Source organism: Petromyzon marinus, unplaced genomic scaffold, assembly GCF_048934315.1.
Source record: "Petromyzon marinus isolate PM22_M1 ecotype Great Lakes invasive population unplaced genomic scaffold, UKy_Petmar_22M1.pri1.0 PM_G_Scaffold_97, whole genome shotgun sequence".
In the NCBI taxonomy this organism is placed as follows: domain Eukaryota; kingdom Metazoa; phylum Chordata; class Hyperoartia; order Petromyzontiformes; family Petromyzontidae; genus Petromyzon; species Petromyzon marinus.
In genome coordinates this window covers 277,704-295,687 of record NW_027423054.1, presented here as the reverse complement: position 1 = coordinate 295,687, position 17,984 = coordinate 277,704, and the positions used below count along the sequence as shown (strand labels likewise).

At 51.1% G+C, this 17,984-nt stretch overlaps 1 protein-coding gene and 1 long non-coding RNA gene across 2 annotated transcripts; both read right to left on the bottom strand.

Moving 5' to 3' along the window:
- Positions 1–6,543: 6,543 nt before the first annotated feature.
- LOC142922466 (uncharacterized) lies at positions 6,544–11,726 on the bottom strand. The gene is made up of 4 exons (XM_076063274.1): positions 11,710–11,726; positions 11,332–11,498; positions 10,201–10,446; positions 6,544–7,394 (listed from the first exon to the last, which is right to left on the bottom strand). The coding sequence occupies exons 1-4, from the start codon at positions 11,724–11,726 to the stop codon at positions 7,213–7,215; spliced, it is 612 nt and encodes a 203-aa protein (XP_075919389.1). The 3' UTR covers positions 6,544–7,212.
- Positions 11,727–12,298: 572 nt separating this feature from the next.
- On the bottom strand, positions 12,299–16,612 carry LOC142922459 (uncharacterized). Its single transcript, XR_012940062.1, has 3 exons — positions 16,432–16,612; positions 13,628–13,767; positions 12,299–12,846 (listed from the first exon to the last, which is right to left on the bottom strand). It is a non-coding gene; the product is annotated as an uncharacterized LOC142922459 (long non-coding RNA).
- Positions 16,613–17,984: the final 1,372 nt, after the last annotated feature.

Genomic DNA, 17,984 nt, shown 5'->3' with positions numbered 1-17,984 from the left:
TCAAAGCCTGTTAATCTCCGGGTGACATGATGTCATCTTGCACGTCCAATCGAGTTCTTTTTACGTGTCCCACCCATCACTACCTCTTCCTACCAACCCCCCAGCTGCTAAACCTCGATCCTCCACTCTGCTCAGAGACATACACACATTCTTTGTGCTTTCAAGACAAAATACCAAGATCCCCCGTGTAGCCTGCAACAGACTGCCGGGGCAAGTGCTGTTAGAGAGCACCTATGAAGGTCAGTACGGCACACGAGCCGGTTGGGTGGCCAACACCACGCCCGGCCGCCTTTGTCTCCCCAGTGGTGATGTTTACGACACACCGCACCAGGTACTCATTTGAGGCTGAGTCTATCTAAGGGAGGACCCAGGATCGGTGCAGATAATTCGTCACTGATGTTGGCGGAATCGAACTCCGGTTGCCTGGGATCGTGGCTAAGTGCGCTAACCACTGCGCCATCACTCCCCCACATGTAAATAGACAGAGGTCCCCCGTGTAACATGTAACAGACTTTTGATTTAAAGCTTTCGTGACTGCAGTAATTCATATTCTTAGTTTTTTCGGTAAAGTCACGTTGAAGAGAAACAACAAAATAATAAAATATATATAAAACAATAAAAAATTCTCACGACGTTTCGACCATAACTCAAACGGTCATCTTCAGGTGTGTTGTGTGTTGGTTTGCATATTGTTTTATATATATTTTATAATTTTGTTGTTTCTCTTCAACGTGACTTTACCGAAAAAACTAAGAATATGTAACAGACTGTAGGGGCAAATGCTGTTAGCGAGTAGCAGCAGCAATGTCTATGAAGGAGACAAAGATCCCCCGTGTAGCCTGTAACAGACTGTAGGGGCAAGTGCTGTTAGCGAGAAGCACCTATGAAGGTCGGAACGGCACACGAGGAGGGGGGGGGGGTAGGTGGACAGCCTTTGTTTCACACGCACACACACACCACCACTCTGTAACGTTTGCCGGTTTGAACATTTGGCTCCGCTTTTAATGCTCCTATTATTCTTCACAGAGTCTTTGAAGAAGAGCACACGCGTGTGTGGGTGTCTGTGCGTGTATCTGTGTGTGTCTGTGTGTGTGGGTGTCTGTGTGTGCCCTGTGTGTGTGTGTGCGTGTGTGTCTGTGTGTGGGGAGCGATAGTGTAGCGGTTAGCGCGCTGCGCTATGAACCTGGCGACCCGGGTTCAATTCCCGCTCACGGCCAACACCAGTGACGATTATCTGAACCGGTCCTGAGCCTCCCCTAGGTCGACTCAGCCTCAAATGAGTACCTGGTGTGGTGTGTAAACATCGCCACTAGGGAGACAAAGACGGTCGGGCGTGGTGCTGGCCACCCACCCCCTCGTGTACCGTTCCGGCCTTCATAGGTGCTCGCTAACAGCACTTGCCCCTACAGTCTGTTACAGGCTATATGGGGGATCTTTGTCTTTGTCTGTGTGTGTGTGTGGGGGGCCTTAGAAGAGCCACACCCTGTTGTTTGGCAGTCTGCTGCCCTGAGTAGAGAACTGTCCACCCCTCATGGTGGCAGGAGCCAGAACCGGTCCACCAGACCTCCTGAATGCAACAGAGATCCAGGCGGTACCGGTTCAGCTCCCGACAGAGGAATGGCAGCTCTTCTCCGCAGTGAGTGTTCGAACATTCCACGTGGCCATCCGTAGTGGCTTTTCCTTGTTTCTGGAGGAGCCCCGAGGATAGAGATTCAATCTCCTGGCTCCGCCAATTGGGGTTTGGCCAGGAGATGTCATAGACGCCTGTCCCCCCAGGGCCTCCGGCACAAGCTTATTAGTTACATATTTCAGTTTAACTCGTGGTTTAGTGGTAATTAATTGAAGGTGGAGGGGTTACCAGCCCCTCGCACCCGTCCAGAGCCCCCATTTAGCCACTGTGCTGGACACAGACGCCATGAGGGGAGGAGCCAATCGGAATTGGCCCTCCCCCCACAGCACTGTCCACGACAGAGTTGCCCGTCCGGCACCGCGAGGAGATAGGGGGCGTGGGAGCGTGGCGGTGAGGTGTGGGAAGCTGTAAGCCCAAGGCTACTTTGGGCTCGCCTTCCCATCAACCGGAGGTGAGGAGTGGTGGTCGTGGTTAATTATGCCCCCACCGAAGACGAACATCCGTGGAGGGATGCAGGCAAAGCCGATGAGTCAGATGCCTTCTATGACCTCCTGTCACAGGTGCTGGCTAAAGCGGCACCTCGGGATAGTGTCATTATGTTGGGTGACTTCAATGCCCGAGTTGGCCATGATGCTGGCACCTGGGCTGGAGTGATTGGAGGGCATGGGCCAGATAAGCTCAATAACAATGGTAGGAGGCTGCTAGATTTTTGTGCAGCCCATGGGCTTGTAATTACCAACACGCTGTTCCGGCACCGGCGCATCCACACAATGTCATGGATGCATGCCGGGTCCAAGCAAGAACATCTGCTGGACTACATAGTGACGGACCAGCGGATGCGAGCCCATGTCCTTGACACCAGGACCGACCGTGGAGCTGATCTGCCCTCTGACCATCGACTAGTCATCTGTCAGATGCGCCTACCATTCTTCCACTCCGGTGGTGGGTGTACACCCAGGACCCCATTCCAACCTAAAGTGGTCTGGTCTCAGTTATCTGATGAAAGTTGCAAGCGAGAATTTCATCATCGCGTGTGGCTGGGATTGGCATTGTCCCCGAGTCTTCCTGATGTCGAGGGTAAATGGGCGACGTTTAGGACTGTGACTCATGCAGCTGCAATGGCTGCTTTGGGTACGCGTTCCAGACCTCCCAGGAGACCCTGGCTGACAGAAGAGGTGTTCAGGATGGTTGAGAAACAGCGACAAGCCCACTGTTATTGGCAACAGAATTCCACGTCAGAGAATGAGGAGGCTTACCGCAGCCTTCCCTCGGAGGTTCGGAGAGCCGTGAGGCGCTGCAAGGATGGGTGGTGGTCGCGGGTTGCTGAGGAGATGAAGTCTGCCTCAGTGGCCCGCGATCACAAATCTCTATTTAACTCCATCAAAAAAGTAACCTGCAGGGCCACACCTATTACCATCATTAGGGGAAAAACGGTGATCCAATCTCCGACCCCCAGGAACAGGTTTGTAGATTTTCTGAGCATTTCTGTGAGGTCCTGGGGGAGGAAAAATGTGGGGGCTACCGTCCCCCGCCATCACTGAATTGTCGGGGCCGTTGCCCACCGACTCCCCCATTCCACTCATACCGCTACCCCCCGGCTGCTCTGTCAGGTCCAGACTACCGACCCCTAATGCCTCGCCCCCCTGTACCTCTGCCTGGGATGTCGACCGCGTTTGCGTAGCTTAATTAGCGGCTCATACGCTTTACGCTCGCGATGCGCTACCCGGTTCAACGGCGGCGTGTCGCGGTGAGCGCGCTCGCAAAGTAAAACCCTGTCCTGCACAGGAATAAACAAGCGCGGCGCGCCCCCGTGGGATTCCCTCCCACCCACGCTCCACGCACTTAAGCAAAAACAAACACGCCGCGATTACTTTGCTCCGATTTAACGGGCTGTTTACACAGCTGCGTATTCGCGCACACCAATCGCTTGATTCGCTATTAGACAATCGCGCGAGTGCGCGCCCGCCACCCCGCCACCCCGTCAGACAGGCGCGCGAGCACAAAGCGCTACTGTAGGCTATTGCGCAGGTACGCGAGCACTGGGCACCACCGAAAATATTCGTGTAGGTACACGCACGCTGAACAATACTGTAAACGATCGTACAGGTACGGACACTAGGCACATTCTACTCCCTTATTCGCTGCAAACAGCCGCGTATGCGCGCGAACACAAAACACTCTGTACACACTCGTACCGGTATGCGAACACCAAACACTCCGTCTCCCTCCTCGCACTCACAGTGACCACGACACAGCTTTATCCTATGTGGTTTTATTCCCCGCGAGTATCGAACTAGACTGTGTGTCAGTACGGACCAGCAGGACAGGTCTAACCTATCTCGCTACTGCCTGATACTTAATGGACCTGTCTGCCCTCTATTTTCTCTCCGAATTTCATCCCTTTGTCTTACCTCTCTCCCTCGTACTTACGGTCCGACCTCGCAGCGATGGAGGTCGCGGATAGATGATGCTGTAACCAGCATCTGGCTGTTCTCTGCCCCGTCTCACGGACGTGCGAGTAACAGTCAGGTGACGGCTCCGCGATCCCTCCCTCCTGTTGATCTCCAAATAAAAAAATGGCCCCGTGCTTCCCCAAAGCATCCCTTTTTATCCTCCTTTCAAAGCCCTCGCACCGCCCATCCGCGGTGCATCACGGGTCCAGCCGGTAATCCGCGGTGCATCATGGGTAGAGACGCTAGCCCGCGGTGCACCATGGGTAGAGAAGCTTAACCCGCGCTGCCCCGCTCCCCACCTGTCTGCTGGTCCGCGTGTGTCTTGGGCATCTCCTCACTGCGGTTCTCAGCGAGTTCTCCGTGGTCATTTAATTCTAAGTTAAACCACGGCGCCGCAGTGCCATTTGGCCTGGGGGGGGGTGCCTGCCAATCCCCTGACCCTGAGAAACCGTGGAGCACCCCCACGAGGGGGCCTCTCGGGTAAAAACTCAGGGCAGGTGCCCCCCCCTCCCCATGAGGCCGTACTTGAGTGTGTGTGTTTAGGTGGGGGGGGGGACAGGGGAAGTGCTGTGATGGGAGCCGGGTGGCTTCTCGGTCGCAGCAGCACAGCGACGGCCCCGGTTTCGACGGAGCGGCTTCTCTGTTGTGGCACCACAATGGCAATTGTCAACCCGGCCGAGGGGCGCCTGACAGCGAGGGACATCCGTTGATTAATTACCGAGAACTTCCCCTTCTACCAGAACAATGACAAGAAGCGGGGAAACTCTGTCCGTCGCTGCCTCACGTTTGGAGACTGCTTCGCTAAAGTGCCCAGAAGGCCGGGCCGGCCGGGCAGAAGCAATCACTGGGTCGTGGACCCGGCGGCTGCGAACATCTTTGATGACGGCTCGTATCAGCGCAGGAGGAAGAGGTTCAAACGGTGCGGTGTGGTGTGGGGAGGGTGAGTGGGCGAATGACTGGATGGGTAGATGGGTGGGTGGGTAGGTGAGTGGGTGGGTAGGTGAGTGGGTGGGTAGGTGAGTGTGCGAATGACTGGATGGGTAGATGAGTGGGTGGGTAGGTGAGTGGGTGGGTAGGTGAGTGAGTGGGTAGGTGAGTGAGTGGGTAGGTAGATGAGTGGATGGGTGAGTGAGTGGGTAGGTGAGTGAGTGGGTAGGTGAGTGGGTGGGTAGGTGAGTGGATGGGTAGGTGAGTGGGCAAATGACTGGATGGGTAGATGAGTGGGTGGGTAGGTGAGTGAGTGGGCGAATGACTGGATGGGTAGATGAGTGGGTGGATAGGTGAGTAGATGGGTAGGTGAGTGGGTGGGTAGGTGAGTGGGTGGGTAGGTGAGTGAGTGGGTAGGTGAGTGGGTAGGTAGGTGAGTGGGTAGGTGGGTGGGCAGGTGAGTGGGCGAATGACTGGATGTGTAGATGAGTGGGTGGGTAGGTGAGTGGGTGGGTAGGTGAGTGGGCAAACGACTGGATGGGTAGATGAGTGGGTGGGTAATTGAGTGAAAGGGTGGGTGAATCGGTCGGCGGGTGAGTGGGAGGGTGGGTGTGGATGTGTACTGTGATGCATCTGCCAATTGTCTCAGTCAACCCATGGCATCTGGGTCTGTCCCGTGACCTGTCAGCGAACTTGGCCTAAGCTCCGTGGTGATCTCACGGGCGGTGTTTGAATGGCTTCTCAGGCTGTGGAGGTGGTCGGGGCATTTAAACTGGAGCATGTGTTTATTTTGTTCCCCATAGAATGTGGAGATTTTACGTGGTAACAACTTCTTTAAACACCGAGGCGTCGTTAAGCGTCTCTTTCAAACCGTGATAGTTGTGAACGCTAGTTTCCCTTATCTCCATATATATGAAAGGCACAGTTGTGATTATGTGTGTCTGTTCAAAATGTTTAGCGTACTTCCCGACATGCAACAAACTTGAAATTTGCCATGTGGGTACTTTCCAGACTGTACACCGTGCAAACATTATAAAAATACACTTTTAGTTTCTATTTTAGGGGGGGGGGGGGAGCTCAATAATGCATTTATTTTTTGCACGGCAAGTGAGCTGTGACGTCAAATCTGTCACATGACCCGTGCATGTGGAAGCGTAACGCATTGCAGTGTAGCGATTAGCGTTGTCTGTGTGTGTGTGGAAGCGTAACGCATTGTAGTGTAGCGATTAGCGTTGTCTGTGTGTGTGTCTGTGTGTGTGTCTGTGTGTGTGTGGAAGAGTAACGTATTGTAGTGTAGCGGTTAGCGTTGTCTGTGTGTGTGTCTGTGTGTGTGTGTCTGTGTGTCTGTCTGTGTTTGTGTCTGTGTGTGTCTGTGTGTCTGTGTGTGTGTGTGGAAGCGAAACTCATTGTAGTGTAGTGGTTAGCGCTACGCCGCGCTACGAACCCGGCGACCCGAGTTCGATTCCCGCTCATGGCCACCACCGGTGACGATTATTTCAACCGGTCCTGGGCCTCCCCTAGGTCGACTCAGCCTCAAACGAGTAAATGTTGTGGTGTGAACATCGGGAGACAAAGGCGGCCGGACATGGTGAATCCAAGTCCCGGGCGAAGCCGGGTAGTTAAAGCTCGTGCTGTTATATTCATAATCAGATGTTTTTTATTTCGACTCGAGGAAATCGGTGAAATCGGAAGCCAACGATAGGCCCCAGTTGTGGGCCCTTCTTCACCTGCTAACAAAATATTATTCTTCGTCAGTGATGTCCTCACCTAAGCGTGTGAGACGAGACGGACGCACAAGACTCTAGTCTCCCTTTGCTGTACATCACTCACACAGCACTACAGCGCCCCCCCCCCACCCCAGATTCACAACAGCGTTCGCCCCGCAAGACTCTGGCACCTTCTCCCAGCCTCAGCTGGACCATCAACAACGGCAACATTTGTGTCAACAACAGCAGCAACAGCTAACTTGCCATGTTCCGTAGCACGGAACAACTTCAGGGCGGAACAACTTCGCAACTCGTGTTTAAAATCGTCACGCAAGACGGCTCTCCGCGAGACGTCGCGGGCACACGGCGCGTTACTTTTCTCCCCCAATAAAACTCAGACAACGTGAATGCGTGGAAACGAGAAACGATGTCGGAACACAACGGGGCATCGCAAATCGTGAAGCTTTTTGCGAGAGCGGGAAAGAAAAGCTTCCTTCTAGACGTCGCCGCCGCAGCGCCACGACGGCACCAGCGTGAGCAGAAGCGCCGTGGGCCAAGCGGCACCGGGACAGCAAGACGCCTTGCTGGTGGCGGACGCCCGCCCCGCTGACGTCGTCGCCGCTGACGTCGTCACCGCTGATGTCACCGCCGCTGACGTCGTCGCTGATGATGTCGTCGCTGCAAAGGGGCAAGCGGAGAAACGAGACGTCAGTCGCCATCGCTACGATGAGAGCGATGTACGAGTACCGGGGGGACTCTTACCCCCTCCGGCTCCTCCTCCATCTCCACCACCAACAACACCAACACCACCACCACCAACACCACCAACACCACCACCAACACCACCACCAACACCACCAACATCACCACCAACACCACCAAGACCACCAACATCACCAACATCACCAACATCACCACCAACACCACCACCAACACCACCAACACCACTAACACCACCACCACCAACACCACCAACACCAACACCACCAACACCACCAACACCACCACCAACACCACCAACACAACCAACACCACTAACACCACCAACACCACCAACACCACCACCACCAACACCACCAACACCGCCACCACCTCCTAAGGGATGGAAGATTTGTTGGAGGTTGTTGGTAGTTGAGACTGAAACCTCTTCCTCACTTGTTCACTCAGCCATTCACCCACCCACCCAATCACTCATTCAGAGAGACGATCCATCACACTACGTTTAAAACTATTTGGTAAATTAAAACGCCGACTGTCACATCATCGACGTCGGGTGCCCGATTGTAACTCCTCTGCGGTGTGCGGTGCACCACCACCACCACCCCCCGCATGTCAACAACGCTCTTTGCCAAAACAGCAAACCCCTGCCCAGAGTTGCGATGCTGAGATTATTTTTATTGTCAAATCGTTCTTTTATCTCCGTTTGACCGCAACTTTGTTGACTGCCCTCGATGTGCACCTCCGTGAGTCTATGGGAGCCTTTAACATTGAAGTCTATGGGAGCCTTTAACATTGAAGTCTATGGGAGCCTTTTACATTGGAGTCTATGGGAGCCTTTAACATTGAAGTCTATGGGAGCCATCTTCTTTGGTTCTTTCAGTAAAGTCACGTAGAATGAGAATAAAATAATAAATTGAAAAAATAAAATAACACAATAATATTCTCACGACGTTTCGGCCACAACACAAGCGGCCTTCATCAGGTGAAGGGGACGAGACTGGAGGACAGCGCTGGAGTGACTTTACCGAAAGAACCAAAGAAGATGAATCCTTGCAGTCACGAAAGCTTTAAATCGAAATCTATGGGAGCCTTTAACATTGAAGTCTATGGGAGCCTTTAACATTGAAGTCTATGGGAGCCTTTAACATTGAAGTCTATGGGAGCCTTTGACATTGAAGTCTATGGGAGCCTGTAACATTTAAGTCTATGGGAGCCTGTAACATTGAAGTCTATGGGAGCCTTTAACATTGAAGACTAGGAGCCTTTAACATTGAAGTCTATGGGAGCCTTTAACATTGAAGTCTATGGGAGCCTTTAACATTGAAGTATATGGGAGCCTTTTATATTGAAGTCTATGGGAGCCTTTTACATTGAAGTCTATGGGAGCCTTTAAAATTGAAGTCTATGGGAGACTTTAACATTGAAGTCTATGGGAGACTTTAACATTGAAGTCTATGGGAGCCTTTAACATTGAAGTCTATGGGAGCCTTTAACATTGAAGTCTATGGGAACCATCTTCTTTGGTTCTTTCGGTAAAGTCACGTAGAATGAGAATAAAAGAATAAATAGAAAAAATAAAATAACACAATAATATTCTCACGACGTTTCGGCCACAACACAAGCGGCCTTCATCAGGTGAAGGGGACGAGACTGGAGGACAGCGCTGGAGTGACTTTACCGAAAGAACCAAAGAAGATGAATCCTTGCAGTCACGAAAGCTTTAAATCGAAATCTATGGGAGCCTTTAACATTGAAGTCTATGGGAGCCTTTAACATTGAAGTCTATGGGAGCCTTTAACATTGAAGTCTATGGGAGCCTTTGACATTGAAGTCTATGGGAGCCTGTAACATTTAAGTCTATGGGAGCCTGTAACATTGAAGTCTATGGGAGCCTTTAACATTGAAGACTAGGAGCCTTTAACATTGAAGTCTATGGGAGCCTTTAACATTGAAGTCTATGGGAGCCTTTAACATTGAAGTATATGGGAGCCTTTTATATTGAAGTCTATGGGAGCCTTTTACATTGAAGTCTATGGGAGCCTTTAAAATTGAAGTCTATGGGAGACTTTAACATCGAAGTCTATGGGAGACTTTAACATTGAAGTCTATGGGAGCCTTTAACATTGAAGTCTATGGGAGCCTTTAACATTGAAGTCTATGGGAACCATCTTCTTTGGTTCTTTCGGTAAAGTCACGTAGAATGAGAATAAAAGAATAAATAGAAAAAATAAAATAACACAATAATATTCTCACGACGTTTCGGCCACAACACAAGCGGCCTTCATCAGGTGAAGGGGACGAGACTGGAGGACAGCGCTGGAGTGACTTTACCGAAAGAACCAAAGAAGATGAATCCTTGCAGTCACGAAAGCTTTAAATCGAAATCTATGGGAGCCTTTAACATTGAAGTCTATGGGAGCCTTTAACATTGAAGTCTATGGGAGCCTTTAACATTGACGTCTATGGGAGCCTGTAACATTGAAGTCTATGGGAGCCTGTAACATTGAAGTCTATGGGAGCCTTTAACATTTAAGTCTATGGGAGCCTTTAACATCGAAGCCTATGGGAGCCTTTAACATTGAATCCAAGCATAAATGGAGCAAGCACTTGGGAACCCGAGCAGCCAATGGAGATTCACGGGGTGGCCGAAACCCAGGTTTTTTTAAACCCAGGACTTTCCGCGCCGCCGACCTCATTGGGCTGACCACGGCCATTTGCATCGTCAGGGTGGTCAGACGATCCAAGCCGCCGCCCTCCCGCGTACCTGGCGAGGTAGCTAACAGCTCGTCGTCGTCATCCTCGCCCTCGTCAGCACCGCCGTCACGGCCGCTACCGGCGTTGGGGGCCGATGGCGAGGACGTAGAGGCCTCCTTGCCATCGTCCTGGCCCTCCTCCTCGTCCTCCTCGTCCTCCTCCTCGTCCTCCTTGTCCTCGTCCTCCTCCTTGTCCTCCTCCTCGTCCTCCCCGTCCTCGTCCTCCTCCTCGTCCTCCTCCTCACCGCCCGGCGCCACTGTGGGGGTGGTTGTGGGGGTGATGGTGGTGGTAGTTAATGGTGGCGGTGGTGGCGGCGGCGGGTGTAGCGGTCTACGCCGCGCTACGCCGCGCTACGAACCCGGCCGAACCCGAGTTCGATTCCCGCTCACGGCCACCAACACGCGGTGACGATTATCTGAACCGGTCTTGGGCCTCCCCTAGGTCGACTCGGCCTCAACCGAGCACCCGGCGCGGTGTGTGGCGAACATCGCCAGCACCGGGGAGACAAAGGCGGTCGGGCGTGGCGCTGGCCACCCACCCCCTCGTGCGCCGTGCCGGCCTTCACAGGTGCTACTTGCTAACAGCGCTTGCCCCCGCGGCCTGTTGAGGCTACACCAGACGTGGGCAAAGTACGGCCCCCGGGCAGTATACGGCCCGTTGGGCTTTTTAATCTGGCCCGCCGAACTTGTCCAAATATTATTATTATTAAATTAAATTTTACCTTTCTCCTGTAATTGCCCCCATTTCCCCATTAGATGGCGCTGTTTTCACGATGTTTGATCAGTCACGTTACGACATGTTTTTGTATTGTTCATGTTCGTGCAATTTGTTAAATTGCCTTGCAAATGAATGCTTTGCTACCTGTTAAAGGCCAAATCCTTTCACGTCATGATTTTTAACACGTCATTTATATTTAGTTCACACAAACACTCCATCCATCTGTTCCTGGCCCGGCCCCTCTGTCAAATTTTAGAATCCACTGTGGCTCGCGAGTAAAACATTTGCCCACCCCTGGGCTACACGGTGGGGGATCTTCGTCTTCGATGGCGGCGGTTGCGGAACGGCGGCGGTTAACGGCTCGGCGCCGGATCGGAGAGGGATTCCGGCCGACGGGTTTGTTGCCGGCGGCGACTTTGCTCACCTTCGACGGAGAGGTGCGCCCGCAGCTGGCCGGTGTTCAGGTTGTTGGTGGCGAAGCAGGTGTAAGTGTCCGAGTCCTCGCGCCGCAAGTCCACGATGTGAAGGGTGCCGTTCTCGAAGATCTGGAAGCGCTCGCCCTCAACATTCAAGCTCCGGTAGTTCCTGAACCTGGCGGTGCACGGGAAAGCGTGGGGGGGGAGCAGGCGGGGGGCGTGAACCGTTGAGGTTTGACGGCGATGCCGTCGGGGGATTTGAGATCCGGGGTCGGCGGCTTCGGGAGACGCAGAGGCGAACGTCCCGGGGGACGTTGGAGCGGCGAGGTTTACGCGGCCCTCCGCCGCGTTGAGTGCCCCTCTCTCGCTCTCTCGCTCTGAGCCACGTCCGCGTGGCGGCCATCGACAGTCGCCGTACCCCGCCCCCGCGCGCGCGAAATTATAAATGTTAGCCTATGGGAGCCTTTAACATTGAAGCCTATGGGAGCCTTTAACATTGAAGTCTATGGGAGTCTTTAACATTGAAGTCTATGGGAGCCTTTAACATTGAAGTCTATGGCAGCCTTTAACATTGAAGTCTATGGGAGCCTTTAACATTGAAGTCTATGGGAGCCTTTAACATTGAAGTCTATGGGAGCCTTTAACATTGAAGTCTACGGGAGCCTTCAACATTGAAGTCTATGGGAGCCTTTAACATTGAAGTCTATGGGAGCCTTTAACATTGAAGTCTATGGGAGCCTTTAACATTGAAGTCTATGGGAGCCTTTAACATTAAAGTCTATGGGAGCCTTTAACATTGAAGTCTATGGGAGCCTTTAACATTGAAATCTATGGGAGCCTTTAATATTGAAGTCTATGGGAGCCTTTAACATTGAAGTCTATGGGAGCCTTTAACATTGAAGTCTATGGGAGTGTTCTATGTTGAACTTCTTTCGCTCCGCACGTGGCCAGCCATGCAAACCCGCTGGCGGCATTCACAAAACAGACTCAGCTCCCGTGCCTCTGATTAGCACGGTTGGCCACGTAGGGTGCGAAAGAAGTTCAGGGCACGTACACATATAGAGAGACCCACGGAAACCCAGGTCCACGGAGGCACAGATTAGCACGGTTGGCCACGTAGGGTGCGAAAGAAGTTCAGGGCACGTACAGCCCTCGCGACAGGGAGCTTCGAGGCGCGATGACGGCGTGCCGAACGAGGAGCCTCTTCGTCGTCAGGGTTGTCGTTTGCGACATGGCCGGGTAGCTTCTGAAAAACAGCTGCACGGCTCGGTGGGCATCAGGCGGTGAAATAAACAAAAAGAGTCTCCAGCGAGCGGAGAGCGAGAGGAGAGGCGGAGAGGGACGGACGCTCTGGCGCGGCGTTCGGTCTCACCACAGGATGGTGGCGGGCGGCCACGCCAACACCGAGCACTCCATGTACACCGCCTCTCCCTCTCTCGCCCTGTATATCCTGTCTGGCTCCGACAGCATCTGCGGGGCGCTGGCTGTGTGAGGCGGTCGTCGGGGGGCTGCCGCGTCCCCCCCTACGAGTCGTGGAGGGGGGGGGGGGTCGTAGAAGGCGATTCGCACAAAGTGGGTTTTTAAAAAATATAAAAAAAATCGATTTTCAGAACCCTCTCTCTCCCTCTCGCCTGCGAGGTTCTGCGGCTCGGAGTGGTTGTTTCTCGCGTTGGCCTCTCGTCACCGTGGCGGTCGCGTGGATTTCTCCCTCCGGGTCCTTCCGGGCGTCTCTCCCCCCGCGCCGCGCTCAGAATCGACTACTCACAGAGAGACCCACAGACTACTCACACAGAGACCCACACACTGCTCACAGAGAGACCTACACACTACTCACAGAGAGACCCATACACTACTAACAGAGAGACCCACACACTACTCACACAGAGACCCACAGACTGCTCACAGAGAGACCCACACACTACTCACACAGAGACCCACACACTACTCACACAGAGACCCACACACTACTCACACAGAGACCCACACACTACTCACACAGAGACCCATACACTACTCACACAGAGACCCACAGACTACTCACACAGAGAGACCCACACACTACTCACACAGAGACCCACACACTACTCACACAGAGACCCACACACTACTCACACAGATACCCACACACTACTCACACAGATACCCACAAGTGTTTCGAGTACTCGGCCCCGCTTGAACGTCGAAGCTCAGTGGGCATTGCCTAGTGAAGTCAAAAGAGTCGAGTTTAGTCGATGGCCTTTAGTGGGAGTAGCGTTGAGAGGGGGCATCGTCTCAAGTGGGGTAGCGGCGCTGTTTGCTACTCACGGTCAAGGGGCAGGGCGAAGGGGTTGTGACGGTCGCCCAGCACAACGACCAGCAAGGCCACTAAACGGGTGGTGGTGTGGAAAGTCTCCATTGGGGGGGGGGGGTGGCAGATGGTCGGCCTGGCGGCTTCCTTCACTTGGCTAGGAGGGGTGAAGGGGAGGGAGTAGGAGGAGCAGTGGGAATGATATTTATTTAGACTGCAAGAGGAGGAATCCAAAGCGCTACGAAGCTCTTTTTTTCACAGATGTCCAGTTGTGGCGCTGAGTCAGAACATGACAACAAACACAAAACAAAAACACGGCGTGAGTGCAGAGTTACAGGAAGAGTAAAACAAATCACTTAAAAAATATATATACTAATAAAACTAACCAATGTTTAATCTTGCCACGCGAAGCACACCACCGTGCTACATAGCTCTTTTTAAGAAGAGACATTGGCCCATAAACGGTGGGCTGATATCAAGTGGACATTCAGGGCAAAATACTCTAAACGCGTGGCGTTTCTGAATGTGCAGGGGAAAAAACCGGAGGACTCTGGGAGAGAAATCCACGCGGCTGCGGGGCGCGAGAAACGTCAACTCCAAAGATAGAGCAGGGAGTGTCAGAGTCGGTATCAAACCCCACGACCTCCTGTACACCAGGTGACAACCATGCCGGGTTAAAGACCTCCTCCTTCACAACGGGACAATTGGATGCATGCCTAAGGCTCCCTCACTGATGGACACGTTCCTCCTGCGTTGAGCAAAATGTTTAGGTTCTCATCGTTTCGCAGAGGCTGCATTTTTTGCCACCGCAGAAAACGAACGTTGGGGGAAATGCCTCCTCGCATTGGACTCTTTGGTTTTTTTTGCTAAAGTCACGTAGGTAAAAAAATCTATAAAATAAATAAGTGGAAAAAAAACTCAATTAAAATCACGACGTTTCGGAGGCAGCAGCACAAGCTTCCGTCTTGAGGTGGAAACCGTCACGGCAAAATTGCTGCATCAGGTGAAGAGAACTCTAAGACACCCGAGATTGTATACAGGTTAAGGGGGGGGGGGAGATAAGAAGGGCCGTGGGGGGCTAATGTTAAGCCGCCTTCTGTTATGCTGCAGGGGGTTGGGGACGGAGAGATGGCCGTGTGCAGGTTGAAGAGCGTTACACACGTGAACCAGAGGCAGGAGGCAGTAGTTAAGCTGACAAACTGGTTGCCTTGCAGAGTATACTGCTGTAAACTATAAGGCTGCTAAAGTTTAACTTGGGTTTAACTTGATTTTTTTTTACCTCTGCGGCTTTACCGAAAAAAATCCAAAGAGTATGAATCCTTGCACATCGCGGGAGCTTCAAATCTAGCGCCTCACATCGTGTTAGTTTGGCACCGATGTTCGTGCTGATGTTTTAAACTAGATCAATAAAACAACATTGATTACAGCCCCAGCTCAGGTTTTTTTCCCATCAATGAAACAGCCCCTGAAGTGAGAGCACCTCCCAGGGTATAAACCAACACTGCCGCACGTCTGTCCAAGAGCTGCGTAAAAAAAACAATTGAGTTGAAAAAAATGTCAAGCCGACAGGGAAAGGGGCTCCTGGCAAGTGTGACCGCCAGCCAGGTCGATGTATTGGTAATGAGAACGCGCAATTGTTTTTGTCCTTGGAAACACAGACTATGAATAAAACGAGATATTCTGAGCTCTTTCGGTAAAGTCACGTTGAAGGGAAACAATAATATATATAAAACAAAAATTCTCACGACGTTTCGACCATAACACAAACGGTCGTCATCAGGTCGAAACGTCGTGAGAATTTTATTTGTTTTATATATATTTTATTGTTTTATTGTTTCCCTTCAACTCTGACTTTACCGAAAGAGTTAAGAATATGAATTACCGCAGTCACGAAAGCTTCAAATCAAAATTTAAAACGAGATACTCGCAGAGTTTACGCTTCTGAATGTGCACTTGTTCAAGCGATTCACTCGGCCTAAGAGGCAGACGCACGGTAAATTATTGGGCGGCACTTTGTAAGCTCCTAAGGTAGACAAAGCGAGCTTGAACGCGACGCGCTCGAGTCAAGTCTTTGAGCGACGCATAGTTCATAGTTCATTTATTTGGTATAGCCCTGTGAGCCATTCGGCTCTTGAATCGGGTGCAACCGGAACAAACAAAAAACATGAACAAGAAAACATCTTAAAGTGATTATGTGACTGTGCAAACAGAAAATACAGGAAAAAATATCAAAATATTCTTGAAATAGCACCGTACACCAACGCTGTGTGCAAAAATCCCAGTGGGATGCAAGTCAAATAACAATAACAACCACAAGACAACTAAGATTAAAGCCATCAGTCTAACTCCGTACTACAATAAACAAAAACATGGCCAAAACCAAAAAAAACTTTTCGAAATCACCAAAATAAAAGCCATAAATCCAATGTAACAGTGATCATAGGGACTGTGACAGAATTTTTAACAATAAACTACATAAATAAATTATAACACAAATCTAGAGCCATAATTTAGGCCACTGAATAGCAGTGGCAGCTAGGGTTGTACAACTCCTCTAGAGCACATTGACACGCGTGCATTGCAAATAATTCAAGTTTAAAACACGCAGCAAAGATTCGTTACAAAAGCCGAGCGGCAGCCTTCAGGCATCCTTTGGAAGCTTGCCAACCCACAACATAACCTAGAGACCATCTTTCAGGTCTCTATGGAGACCATCGCATGACAGCGGCATCTGTAGCCGGCCAAAGTGCCGCCTCGGTCGGCTGGGCAATCTAGCCGAGACCGGTGACACTCCCGGAATAGGCCTCAACACGGCACTCACCAGCGCAACGCTGTGTAGGTGTCTGGGGGGAGGTCTTGAGCTATATCCTCCTTCGTGGTGAGGTTACAAACAAAAAATGTCCTCGTGTGTTCGTGGTGGAGGAGGAGATTCGACGTTCCGTGCCTCGAATCACGGGCAGGTGACTCGGCGGGGCTGCTATCACGTGAGGCCTTAGCAGGGCGCTTTTATAAATCGTAGTGCGGATAGGCGAACACGCAGTGCGAGCGAGGCTCAGATTCTGTAGAACTGATAAACACTGCCCATAGACTCAGCACTGCCCATAGACTCAACACTGCCCATAGACTCAGCACTGCCCAGAGACTCAACACTGCCCATAGACTCAACACTGCCCATAGACTCAACACTGCCCCATAGACTCACCACTGTGATCTCTACATTGGGTCAAACTTAACATCTCTTAATGTTCGACGGCTTGTGCACCAGATCTTATTTATTCACGATGTACTTACAAAAAATTCCGCAGACTACCTACTGGATCTCCTCTCTGTTTCAAAGAACAAATTTGACCTCAGGTCTTCGCTCATTTACCAGCTTCACATTCCCTATTGCCGTACAAAAACTGGAGGAAGGGCCTTTGCTATTCATGACCCCAGGGTCTGGAATGCTATTGCCAATAAACTGCAACTTGAATCACTACCTATGAGATCTTCACTCAAAACTGCTCTAGAGGAGTTGTACACCCCTAGCTGCCACTACTATTCAGTGGCCTAAAATATGGCTCTAGATTTTGGTGTTATAATTTATTTATGCAGTTTATTCTAAAAAATTCGGTCACACTCCCTATGATCACTGTTACATTGCATTTATGGCTTTTATTTTGGTGATTTCGAAAAGTTTTTTTGGTTTTGGCCATGTTAATGTTTATTGTAGTACGGAGTTAGACTGATGGCCTTAATCTTAGTTGTATTGTGGTTGTTGTTGTTATTTGACTTGCATCCCACTGGGATTTTTGCACACAGAGTTGGTGTACGGTGCTATTTCAGGAATATTTTGATATTTTTTTCCTGTATTTTCTGTTTGCACAGTCACATAATCACTTTAAGATGTTTTCTTGTTCATGTTTTTTGTTTGTTGCAGTTGCACCCGATTCAAGAGCCGAATGGCTCACAGGGATATACCAAATAAGTGAACTAATGAACTAAAATGAACTAATATCGAAAGGTACATTAACATCATTTATTCATACTCTAATTTATTTATTTACGGAGAAGCTCATTGTGGGAGGAGCGTGTCCCGTTCCCCGGAAGTGACGTCATGTCACCTGCTGCCGCGTGACATCCGCTTCCTGCACTAAAATCCGAGGTGAGAAATTCTCATTGCGATTGTGGTTGTTGTGGTGGTTGTTGTTGTTTACCAAGGTAGAGCCTCTCTCTCTCGTAGGGATGTCAGTTGAGTAGCAGCGAGCATGGGAATCGATGTCCAGGTTGGAACTTTACAACGCGGGGCCTAGCCACGCGGGGCCTTGCGTCCTGCCCTCGCCTGATTGCATTCACTTTAATTATCTCGCTTAAGTTTAATTTGTCTTCACCCGG

Excerpts from the sequence above, each read along its gene's own strand:
- LOC142922466 (XM_076063274.1), bottom strand. Across the intron at positions 10,447-11,331 it reads GGCGCACCTCTCCGTCGAAG|TGGCGCCGGGCGGTGAGGAG; the intron begins GTGAGCAAAGTC and ends CCACCCCCACAG. Across the intron at positions 7,395-10,200 it reads GCTGTTAGCTACCTCGCCAG|CGACGACATCATCAGCGACG; the intron begins GTACGCGGGAGG and ends GCCCCTTTGCAG.